This window comes from Perognathus longimembris, chromosome 17, assembly GCF_023159225.1.
Source record: "Perognathus longimembris pacificus isolate PPM17 chromosome 17, ASM2315922v1, whole genome shotgun sequence".
Taxonomy (NCBI): Eukaryota; Metazoa; Chordata; class Mammalia; order Rodentia; family Heteromyidae; genus Perognathus; species Perognathus longimembris.
This window is the reverse complement of record NC_063177.1, coordinates 19,330,119-19,342,340: the sequence shown is the minus strand read 5'-3', so window position 1 is coordinate 19,342,340 and position 12,222 is coordinate 19,330,119. Positions and strand designations below refer to the sequence as shown.

The 12,222-nt window shown below is 46.8% G+C and overlaps 1 protein-coding gene across 1 annotated transcript in view; it reads right to left on the bottom strand.

Moving 5' to 3' along the window:
* Nucleotides 1-1,654: 1,654 nt before the first annotated feature.
* The window catches only part of Phf12 (PHD finger protein 12), a 48,718-nt gene continuing 38,150 nt past the window's right edge, over nucleotides 1,655-12,222 (bottom strand). The window contains 9 exon segments of the mRNA XM_048366807.1: nucleotides 1,655-2,776; nucleotides 2,778-2,917; nucleotides 3,245-3,383; nucleotides 4,383-4,465; nucleotides 5,187-5,285; nucleotides 6,248-6,391; nucleotides 7,015-7,140; nucleotides 8,960-9,755; nucleotides 10,517-10,675. Of these exon segments, the coding sequence (XP_048222764.1) occupies nucleotides 2,582-2,776; nucleotides 2,778-2,917; nucleotides 3,245-3,383; nucleotides 4,383-4,465; nucleotides 5,187-5,285; nucleotides 6,248-6,391; nucleotides 7,015-7,140; nucleotides 8,960-9,755; nucleotides 10,517-10,675 (1,881 nt within the window). The 3' untranslated portion in view covers nucleotides 1,655-2,581.

Genomic DNA, 12,222 nt, shown 5'->3' with positions numbered 1-12,222 from the left:
CCGAGATGCGCCCTCTAGGCGTGTTCCCAAAGGCCTGCTAGGGACATCTGTCACTAATAGGCATGCCTGCTGGTGCCTGCGGGCTTTAGGATCACCCTTGGGGTGTGTGCATGCCCTTGGATCCCGTGTGTGCGTTTGGGTAAGAACCACGTAGGTGTCAGTGCCTGTTTGGGCCGAGTCCCGCCAAGCTGTGCAGGCATCTGTAGTCTCCACCAACGCGTGTGCTTGAATGAACATCTCTGTTTACTCTAGGTGTGAGTATGTAAAGGCTCTCCCCTTTCAGGAGTCCCACATGAATGGGCTTGTGTTTAAGAATTCAGTCCTAAACATCTTTCCTTGAACAAACCAATCCTTTCTTTAATTTCTCCTTCTCACACATCACCCAGCCCTTAACTTGTAGCTTTTCTGTACCAGAGGTGGCAGTATTCAAAGTAGAACTGGTTACATCTGTTGGGATTCAATCATTTCCTCTCGTCTCCCAATCTCAGGACCCCACACTTTTATTTTTCCAGACAGGGTTTTACTGTAGTAGCCCAGTCTGGCTGGCTTGGAACTCCTTACAAATGCAGTCCAAGTTAACCCTCCTGACTGTTGATATTATGGTGGTGCCCCACCTCACTCCCTTTCTGACGGAAGTGGGAAGATAATGAACTTGTTACTGTCCATCAGGAGGAAATCTGCCTCTGGGGTGGGCGGTAGAAATAGGTAAAGATGCCCATTACTCAGCAGAAGTTAATGGTTTAGCATCTGGCTTGGCACTTGTTTGCTCAGCAGTTTTTTTTTTTTTGCCGGTCCTGGGCCCTGGACTCAGGGCTTGAGCACTGTCCTTGGCTTCTCTTTGCTTAAGCCACAGCACCACTTCTGGCCATTTTCTATATATATGGTGCTGGGGAATCGAACCCAAGGCTTCATGTATACAAGTCAAGCACTCTTGCCACTAGGCCATATTCCCAGCCCTGCTCAGCAGTTCTTGACCGTGTTAACAATGAGTGGAATTCAAAGCTTCTGCCTTTAAGGAGTTGAGAAGCCCATCAGGTACAGGTACCAATAGTAGAGACAAAACTAGATGGGAACCAGGGCAGACGAGTACTGTACTGGGGAGGCATCCTACTTAGCCACACTGTGAATGGTGCATCTACATATAGTGCTGTGGAAGAAAGTTGTGGATGCAACATTTTCTAACCCAAGGCAAAATCTTAATATACAAACTTTTGTTTACTCAAACAGCGCTGGTATCGTTTTCTAGCAAGGAAACTGTCCTCACGAAGAACTGCCTGGAGAATACCTTTCACTAAAGTCTGGAGGAAAAGGAATTGGCTTCATGAAGGAGATCCAGAATTGAGGTAATGCAGTACTGATGGGCACAGCAGTAGCTTTGTTAGGATTGCAAGTCACACTAACTAGAATCAGTCCAGACTCTCTCTGGACATGATTGTACTATATTATGGCTCTCCAAAGAAACAGCACTCTCCCTTCCATTGTTTTCTACCCAGCTTAGGCTCACTCATCTAACATCTCCCCTCACAACCAAGCCTTATTTTATGACTGAGACTTGTTCAAAGAGTTCCCCTCCTGCCACCCCCTTAGACCTAGAGCTCAAGGAAGTTTCCCTCCAAGGGTGATGACAGGTAGGACAGACAGGCAGAAAACATAATTTGGAGTATTTTTGTTTTTTTATATACAGAATACAGGAAAGTTTCTGTAAAGTCTAAAACATTACAATTACTATGTACATTGGTACTAATTGTGGGGGTGGGGGAAGAGAAAAGGGAGCCAGGGGTGGGAGGAAGAGGAGAGAAGTGGCAAGAGAACAAAAAGAGACAAAACAGGTTTACGACAAAAACGCTTTTGCTACAATAGACAATTTGAGAAAAACGCTCTACCACATGTAGTACTGTACACAGTTTTTAAAAACATTGAAAAAAGGTCATCACTAGATGTATTTACACAAAATCCAAATACACTTTTCCTTATTTGAAATAAAATAGATGGACAGCCAGAAAAAGAATTCATCTCATTTGTCCATAATACACAGTAGCTACCTTAGTGCAACCGCTGCAGAAAGGGAAAATAACTTGGAGGGTGGGAGCCATGGAAGGAGGGTGGGTAGCGATCTTTATATTAAATAAAACAATGATATTGTATAGATTTTGCTGTATGAAAACTGTATTTTTTCTTTTAATATAAAACTATTGTCACTGCCACAAAATAGAACAAGTTTCTGATTATTTTACAACGGTGGGTGGGCAGGCGGGCGAGGGGGGGGCGTGGCAGGGGGAAGGGTTTGTGTTGGAGGAAGTGTCCACACCTCTGCCTTCCCCTCCCTGCCCACACTGTTCCTCAGCTCGGTCTGCCGCTTTCCCATGAAATGTTGAGTACAAATATATGTGCAAATGCCCCCTAAAACTTGAGAAAAGAAAAAGGAGTTTAAAAAACAGTCAAAAGGTTTTCTTCATTTCATGCAAAGATTGTAGTCGAAGGGTTTCTGGTATAGAAAACACCCGGGCTTGGTTTGTGTACATTTTTGCATTGCAGGAGTCTTGGTTGGGTGTCCGGGCCAATGGCAGGGTAGCTACTAGCCCTAGGGAACGGAGTTGGAGCGCAGTACAGGGCCCTGGTGGGGCTTGAGAGATAGCTTCTCAGCCAAGACCCCATCCTGCAGCAGGCTGGCATCGCCTTTGGGCTGTTTGGTCGCAAACTCAGTGATGCTGAAGACAAACTGCAGGCATCCCAGCTTGATGTAGCTGCCATGGTGCAGTAAGGCCGTACCCTCCCAAGCCGGCCCCACTGCCCCCAATCAAGCTCGAGCTGCTGGCTTTGCAATTGCAGGGTCTTCGCTGGGGTCCCTGGGCTTGGGAACTCATCACGGCTGCCTCCTCACTTGGCTCTTCATCTTGTTTCTGGTGCCGGCGACGCCCTGGGAAAGAGGGGGATGGTCACAGGAGAGGAACAAGGAGCGCTGACCTATCTGAGTGGTTTGCCAGAAATGGGTCCCACCTCTCCCCATTCCATCAGCCTCATCACCAGGGGGAATCTGAAGTCTGCAAATAATTAGTCTGCTATATACACATGGATATTCAGTATTTGCTTCTCAGTGACTTTCCCTGGGCCCACCAGCAAGGAGAACTTGACCAATGGGACTGGGAAGGCAAGAGAGCACAGCTTATCTATGGTGGCACGTGGCAACAACACTACCGTGACTGCGGTCTTAGCTTTGTGGCCACAGGACTCTGCTCCAACTTACTGATGACACTCTGCACTTTGGCAACAATACTGCTTGGGGGGGTTGGCGGGGTCTTCTCAGAGAAGTCACATGAATACAGCACATTGTCCACCGTTGTCCCATGCTCACTGTAGTTTAACAGCTCATAATGTTTGGTATTCTGAGGAGGAGGAGGGGAGATAAGATGTGTAGTTTGCTGTGTGAGGCCTGGGGGCTAAGGAGAAAGAGGACGCAAGAAGGCAGCTCCTTATGTCCCAGGGAGTGCTCATATTCTTCCTCAATCATAGTCTCACCCATTCAGAATGGGGCTCAAGACTCCCTACTGTTACCAACTGCTTTCCTAGTGGCCCCTAGTGGCCCCATAGCCTCTTCTCCCCCATCCCTTCCCCTCCCTTCTCAGCACGTGACAATGATGAAACTCATAGGGATACATCCACATAGTTTGGCTTCCTTCCATATTGGCCCCCCCTTCTGGTTTTAGGTTAGGCTCCCTCTATTGTGTCTCTGACCAGTTTTAACAGAAAAGCTAGCTTTAACCAGGTGCAACTGCTCATACTGTAATCCTATGCTACTTGGGAGGCCAAAATCAGGACTGTGGTTTTGGGCCAGCTGGGTTAAAAAAAAAAAAAGTTTGAGCGACAGTTTCCTCAACCAATAGCTGGATGTGGAAGTAAATGTCTGTTACTCCAGCCACATGGTAGACTGAGATCCAGAGGATTGAGGTTCCAGGCCAGCTCTGATAGCAAAGTCTGAGACTCAGATAGAAACAAATGATGGGTGTGGGGGCACACATCTGTCATCTCAGCTACAGTAGGAAACTTAAAATAGGCAGATCATTGTTCAGGAACATTCTTGGACAAAAAGCTAGACTCTATCTCAATATAACAAGTGCTAAAAAGAGCTCCAGGTGTGGCTCATTGATAGAGCTCTATAGACTAGCAAATGTGAACAAATCTCAGTATATTCCCTGCGCCCACTCCCCTCAAAACAACACCTATCTTTTCTCCTGGAGGTAGGTAGCCATGGAATCTTCACACTGAGACAGGGAAGAAAAGAACAGCCCTTTATCTACCTCCAAGAGGGCACAGAACAAAAATCTAGTACCAAGAAGAGGCCTCAGGTTGGGAAAGCTCCTTCCCACCCCATCTCCACCCCTCACCTCATCGTAGAATATGCAGGCGTGCTTCCCGGACACGTAGTTACAGTGACCATAGTTTGTAAGGCACACATCCATGTCAGCTCCTGCAGAGTGGCAGGAGAGGAAAAGGAACGCAGAACAGACTATAAGGTGGATGTGTGGGGGAGGAGGGGGAGGCGAGCTTCTGGGTGGGTGCTAAGAGACCTCAAGGGGCAGGTAGCTCAGGGCTCTCGAATGTATGCATGTATGTATGTATTTATTTATTTTTGGCCAGTCCTGGGGCTTGGACTCTGGGCCTGAGCACTGTCCCTGGCTTCTTTTTGCTCAAGGCTAGCACTCTGCCACTTGAGCCACAGCGCCACTTCTGGCCATTTTCTGTATATGTGGTGCTGGGGAATTGAACCCAGGGCCTCATGTATATGAGGCAGGCACTCTTGCCACTAGGCCATATCCCCAGCCCTCGAATGTATTTTTGAACAATCCCCTTGCTAACAACTGTCCTTGTAGCTCATCTGCTTTAGAATACGTGATTGCTACCTAGAGGGAAGAGTAAGTTACTGAAGGGCTACTTCTGTGAGTACAGAAGGTGAGTGCTGGGTGCGGACCTTCCAACTCTGTGTTCCAGATGCCTTCCGAGCAGCAGCCAGAGCGGACCATTATTGATGTCACATGGCACAGAGCAAACAATCCACCACAGAGAAGCACTGGATGTTTCTTAGTCTTTTTTGTGTTGCATATCCTCTGGGTTAAGCCAAGCAACTCTGTTAAGAGCTTGCCTCACCCTTCTCTAACCTAGTGCTTATCCTGGTTTCCTGGCTGGCTCACCTGTCCCGATGTAGAGGGTTCGATAGCACATGTTCACAGCTCCTCCCAACCCTAAGAGGGGGTAGAACACAGCTCGGGCCTGTACCTCCTTCCTTTGCACTACAAGACAAACACAAAAGGATCATTCAGAAACTTAAACACAAACCAACAAAACCTGGATGTTTGGTTCCTGGCCTCGATGAAGTCTTAATGGATGACTCATGTTTGCAAATAACAACTGACACTGAGCTGCTTTAGGGAGAGGCCTTCTCTCCCAACCACATTTTCGACTTTTATTTGGACATGGTCCTAGAATTCAAGGGCACTAGTACTTTAAGTACCTGGGCTTACCAGGGACATTCCAGGTGACTCTAAAAGGAGAACATGGAAAAAGAAGGCATAGACCAGTGTTTCTCAAACTTTAATGTACATATGAACCACCTATGTATTTTGTTAGAATGCAGATTCTGAGATTGGTATATAGGTCAGTGGTAGTGGTAGACCTAGCGAAACAAAGCCCTGGATTCAATCCCCAGCCCCCCAAAAGGGTGTGTGTGTAGCAGATTGACTCAGTAGAGTGTGGGGAGTTTCAGGAGATGCTGCTATTGCTGGTCTGGTTACCACAGTCTGAAGCAGCAAGGCTCTTCAGGGCTAATACTCAGAGAAAACAAAGTAGAATACAAGAAGAAACAGAAATCTTAACCATTATCCTATTTCTCATTTTGAACTCAAGAGTTCTCTCTTGAGTAACCCTTCAAGAGGAGTTAGAAAGCAATTGTTTAGATAGCACCCCCCTTCTCCCCCCCCCCCGCCCCCGCCCTCGGCACTGGTGGCTGCTTTGTTGTGTGTCACAGTGGACATGTATAAAAGAGTTATGGCAGACTGCTTTGAGTCTGATCAGAGAGCTGAGGTTGTCATCTCATTCCTGCTGAGAAAAAAAACCACGGTGCTTTTTTTTTTATTAAGCCTATCAAAGACATACAAGATCTAAGCTACTGATATTCTCCATGAAGTCAAGGTGGTCATTCACAGCCATCAGATGAAAGATCTGATGGTGGGATGGCAAGTATATGCATGCGAACCTTCTGTGTGGTGGCCTCCGGAAGCTGTTGGATGCGTCCCAACACTGCCCAGTGAAGCTTGGACCCGGGAGGGGAAAAGCTGATGTATTCTCTGCAAGGCCAGAAACTTGATCAGCTTCTCATCCAGCATATTTATCTCAATTTCTATTAACCAAAGAGAAAAAGATTAAAAAGCTGAGATGAAAATGGAATGTGGAATTTACATGGCAAATAGTCCAGCCAAATCACTTTTATTCAAATAGAGTAGACTGGTTCAAAGATTTGGAGCTGGGAATCTAGCTTGCCATTTACACTGAAAGAGAGAACCAGTGAAGCCTGTGCAGAGGCCTCCTGTAGGAGGGAAAACTAATTTTGGGAGACCTGCCTGCCAACAGGAGGGTTTAGATGTCTGACAAAGATTTGACTTTTCTACCCATCCTCTGCATAGTAATCAAGACCTTCCCTGTTGTCCTTAACTTTAGGTTTCCCCATAGACGAGGCCTGCTCTCTGGAAATAAGGCTCGTTTTGTTTTGTAAGTCTAGATAACTTGCCTAACGTGATTCTATGTTTCTCAATGGTTCACCTTTTACCTTTGATTATTTATGCAAATGTACAGAAGCAAGAGAAATAACTTTCTTTCTTATCTCACTATTCTACCTAAACAGATGGATACTCCTTAGTCTTATCTCCCTAGCCCTCTGAAATTAAGTGCCCGTTTTTTTTCCTTCAAAATGAGCCGAATGCTGCCCAGGGACACCACATTCACCACAGCTGCTCACTCACTCACCTCCATTGACATCCATAAATGCTCGAAGTGAATTGGTGAGGTCCACCATGGCAGTAGAGTTGGCTGGGAAAGAGGGTACGGTTAAAGCGCTTCCTATGGATAACGTGCCGGGGCTGACCTTGCCATCTGGGGATGGAGCAGGAAGACTGTTACTTACGTCGCCTGAGGGAAACCTACCGGTCCAATCCCCCACTGCTGAGACAGGTCTGGATTTCGGGCCCCAGGTGACGTTCCCTTCTTGATTCTCAACCCACAGGCTCTGGAACTCCTAGAGCTAAAAACGTGTGGTGAGGATGGGCAGATGGAACAATGTACCCGGGCACGCAGGAGTTTCCAGAGCACTGAGTACAACTGTAACCCACTCTCTGGTCAAAGTGATGAGCTAACTTCATTTCTTGGACTGTGGCTACTTTTCTGCTGCCTCTACTTTCATGGGGCTTGAAGTCAGGGCCTGGGTGCTGTCCCTGAGCTCTTCTGCTTAAGGCTCTACCATCTTGAGCCACAGTACCACTTCTGTTTTTTGAGTGGTTAAGTGGGAACTTTTCTTTCTGGGCTAGCTTTGAACTGTGATCCTCAGATCTCAGTCTCCTGAGTAGGATTATAGTCCCTGTCTTAGCCACTGGCATTAGGCTGCTGCCTCTACTCTTATAGAAACAGTACCTACTCCTACCATTTGTGCCTGCTGAAGTATAAGAATGTGAAAAATCTACCCATACTAGTATGAAACAGACAGGATAACAGACCCAAAGTAGGGCCTGGGAGCTTCCATGCAGAGAAATCAGTCACCTGTTTACCAAGACTCCTAACTGACTAGTAGGCTGGCTTCAGTGCAGACAGGAGAGATGACTGAGGGTTCTAGTACCATCTGAAACCTGGTTCAGATACAGGGTCAGCAACCTCAAGGTCTTGAGTACCAACTGGGACAACTGAGAGAACAGGTCCACATTGGGTCAAACAGACTTTTTGGCATGTGGCCCAAGGGCAAGCTTCTGGACCAGAGCAATCTCTTTGGATATTGTACTCTGAAAAGCAGTGCTGCTTTCTGTTCTTGCTTCCCCAACATGGTAGTTCCGGGGCTGGGAATATGGCCCAGTGGTAGAGTGCTTGCCTCGTATACCCCTAGGTTCGATTCCTCATCATCACATACATGGAAAAAGCCAGAAGTGGCACTGTGGCTCAAGTGGTAGAGTGCTAGCCTTGAGCAAAAAGAAGCCAGGGACAGTGCTCAGGCCTTGAGTTTAAGCTCCACAACTGGCAAAAAAACCCAACAAAACAAAACATGGAAATTCCTCAAATGTCTGGCTCTGAGAAACTGTACCAAGTGTTGCTTTATCTCTTTATTATGTGGATCACCAAACACTGAGCCTGTTAGCCAGAAACTCAGGTTAACCCCAATCGTTCCAGAGTATGCTGCCTTCTTCTAGAAGATAGAAAGAAAACTAGGCTTGGAGGGTGAGAGTCAGGAAACCCAGGTTGTAGTTCTAGTCCTGACAATGACTTCGGAGATCATCTTAAAAAAACAAAAAGGGGCTGGGAATATGGCTTAGCAGAAGTGTTTGCCTTGCATGCATGAAGCCCTGGGTAGGATTCCTCAGCACCACATAAACAGAAAAAGCTAGAAGTGGCGCTGTAGCTCAAGTGACAGTGTTAACCTTGAGCAAAAAGAAGCCAGGGACAGTGCTCAGGCCCTGAGTTCAAACCCCAGGACTGGCAAAAACAAACAACAACAAAAAAATAAAGCTTTTGGAGCCCAAGCAACCAAAAATTTAAGACGAGGACAGGTTAAAAACATGCCTCTCTTCTGTTCTAGAAATACAGGAAGACAAATAATATAGAGATTGAAGACATCTAAAGTATTCACAGTATGTATTTTGGAATTTTGAGTTTTCATGTACTAGAAGGCACATGAAATCATTCCAAATCACTGTGGCCTAGGAGCACTTACCTGATGTTGGAGCTGGTGAGCAGAATCGTTGGTTGGCTCCTGTGGCCAAGATACTGTCTCCTGCTGCTTGGGGGGGAGTAAGCACCCGGGTGGCATTTGGGGGTGAGCCCAGAGGCCTTGAATCTGTCAACGGAGGTCCTATCTGTGATTGGACAGTCTTTCTTTGCAAAGTGCTGGTGTTCTCGATGCTGGCACAAGAGCTGGGAATGGAAGGGGGTAGGCTTGGGACAGAAACCAAACTCCTCTGGGGACAAGAACTGGGGCCAGTGGCATTCTCTGTCTTCACAATAATGCCGACGGTGTGGTTCTGAAGCCCCCCAGCAGCTGGTGGTGTGAGGGGCCGGGGCCAGCCTTGCCGGTGTGAGAAGCCTGGTAGGGAGGTGTTAGCGCCTGGAAGTCGCCGGGGGTCCGTGGTATCAGTGGAGCTGCTGTAGAGGTGTGGGCCATTGGCTTTTACCTCCATGTTCACTGGCCCGTTGGCAGTCCCACAAGGGGATCTCTTGGATTTTTCTGCACAAGAACTGCAGCTTATGTCCTCTAGGGCTGAGGGCTGGTGGGGTGGAGAGCAGCTCAGGGAATTCTGGGTGCTAATCCCTGAGGGGCAGGACAAGGGGTAGTGGGAAGGTGTAGGTGCCTTGTCAGCGGTTTGCAGGGAGGTGGCGATTGAGCTGTCAGTCATAATAACAGGCTTAATATCAGCCTTCTCTGTCTGTTCAGAGTCCCAATGCGAAGGCATCTGCTTAGCAGATAAATGTTTCAATATGCTGCACTGGAGCGCAACAACACTACAGAGCCACTGCAATGGAAGGAGAGGAGAGGAGAGGAGGTGAGAGGCCTGGGAGGCGCTGGTCCATCCTGCCACTGCGGCCATGGCTACAGCAGAGCAAACAAGCACTGTTTCCAAGGTCCCATCGTGAATGACCAGAAAGGGTAGGCTTGACTCCTGGTAGGATTCCATTTCTCTTTCCAAGCAAAACTTGTTGATATACTCAGCAGGCAACACCATGGTCAGAAGAGATTGGGATTCCCATTTTGGCTCTGCCATAAGGCTCACCTTGTGACCAATATTCAGCAGGTATCCCAGCACCTGTTTTGTGCACAACACTATCACCTAACTTTTCTAGGGGTCTAACTTATCTCATGCATTTGTTATGGCTCTCCCTTACTGGCTTCTCTCCCCGCCCTTCTCTCTTTTGGGATGAGGTATCTCTATATAGCCTATGTGGCCTTAAACTCCGAATCCTCCTATCTTAGCCTACTGAGTGGTGGGATTACCACAATACCTGGCCAGGTCTACTCATCTTTTCCTACAATATAGATCTGCCCAGCTTGCAGAACTGGAGGATCAATGGAGAGGAGCAGCCTGGTTGACTGTTGTTCTCTCACTTGTCTTTGGGATCTGAGCCAGAGGTTCTCTGTGGAATACTCAACTCCCGAGGGGTTAGGGTGAGAGTAGGGTGAAGATGGGAATAACAGACACAGAGGCTGCTTCCAATAAGAGCTCTGGTGAGATGGCAGGAAGTTTGGGTTCAGAATCCCAGCTTTGCCTTCACTCACCTCTTGCTGCTCTGCTTGGGTGGCTAAGTGCTCAGAGTTCAAAAGGTGTGTCTGTGATTCCTCAGGGATCCCATTGCAGATCAGCTCCCCATCCCGAATGGCGGCAGGTGCAATGAGAGGAGGTGGAAACCGATACTGAGATTTTATAGCATCAGGAACCTGTTCAGAATAGAAGAAAAGAGAGATAGTACCAATAAGTCCAGGTGATTCTTTCTTGGTATGCTGCTGTTGTGGTGCCTTGGGGCCACTGAGGACAAAGAAACTTAGTTTGTTGCAATTGTTCTGCGACTCTTTTGATACACAGCACGCTGGTCTGAAAAGGCACAGCAATAGAAACAGTGGGCATGGTCCTCACATTTCTTCATCGATGTCCAAGGCCTGCAGAACCCAGAAATTGCTGTATGCTGACCTCTGCTTTGTCTTTTTTTTTTTTTTTTGGCCAGTCCTGGGGCTTGGACTCAAGGCCTGAGCACTGTCCCTGGCTTCTTTTTGCTTAAGGCTAGCACTCTACCACTTAAGCCACAGCACTCCTTCGGGCTTTTTCTGTTTATGTGGTGCTGAGGAATCGAACCCAGGGCTTCATGTACACAAGGCAAGCACTTTTGCCACTAGGCCATATTCCCAGCCCTGCTTTGTCTTAATCATGTAAGACTGACAGTGGACAATGTTTGCATGGTATTCTATGTTCTTATTGTCCAGTGTCAATTTTTTTTTTGCCAGTCCTGGGCCTTGGACTCAGGGCCTGAGCACTGTACCTGGCTTCTTCTTCTTTTTTTTTGCTCAAGGCTAGCACTCTGCCACTTGAGCCACAGTGCCACTTCTGGCCGTTTTCTGTATATGTGGTGCTGGGGAATTGAACCCAGGGCCTCATGTATACGAGCCAAGTGCTCTTGCCACTAGGCTATATTCCCCAGCCCCAGTGTCAAGTTTTTGAGATGGGTAAGCAGTAGCTGAGAAGAAGTTAAGTGAGGTCACATTCATAATGGAAATGCTCAGTATGACACCTGATTAATATAAGCAATCAATGTTAGTTTTTGTCACATACTCATTCAGGACTCATGAAACAATTTGACATCTTCATTGCACAAATCTTACTCTGACACAACATGTAAGAACTAGAGAGCCACACATAAGCAAAGAGTCATTCATACATTCAACCTACATTTATTGAGCCTGTGCCTGGAACTGTTCCAAGTCCTAGAGACAAATAAAACTTAAAGCCTTGCCCACAAGGAGCTCACAATCTAGAGATATTGTGTGTTGTGAACAAAAACATTATAATACAATGCAATGCATTCTAGAGGTATGTTTATCACACACACATATATATGTATGTATACACACACACACATATATACACCACACTATAGGAAGACTGCATATTTTAGTTTGTAGAATAGGAACTTGAATTGAATTGGAAGTTGAGAAGGAACTTCTAAGCAGATAAAGGTGAAATAAGGATGAGGTGGACAACATGAGATATGAAAGACATAGCAAGGCTTGGAAAATAACTGGTAAACTAATAGATTTGTGACCAAGTCCTTCTGGAGAAGGAAAGATGAGCTGAAAATGGCCTCAGAATTTTGGTGCGAGGGTCTGGGTAGAGACCACTGTCACTAACTGAAATAAGAAAATATAAGTAGAGTGGATTTAGAGAGGTAGAAGACTTTTGGTCCTGGTCAGGTTGAGACTGAGATTTCTATGGG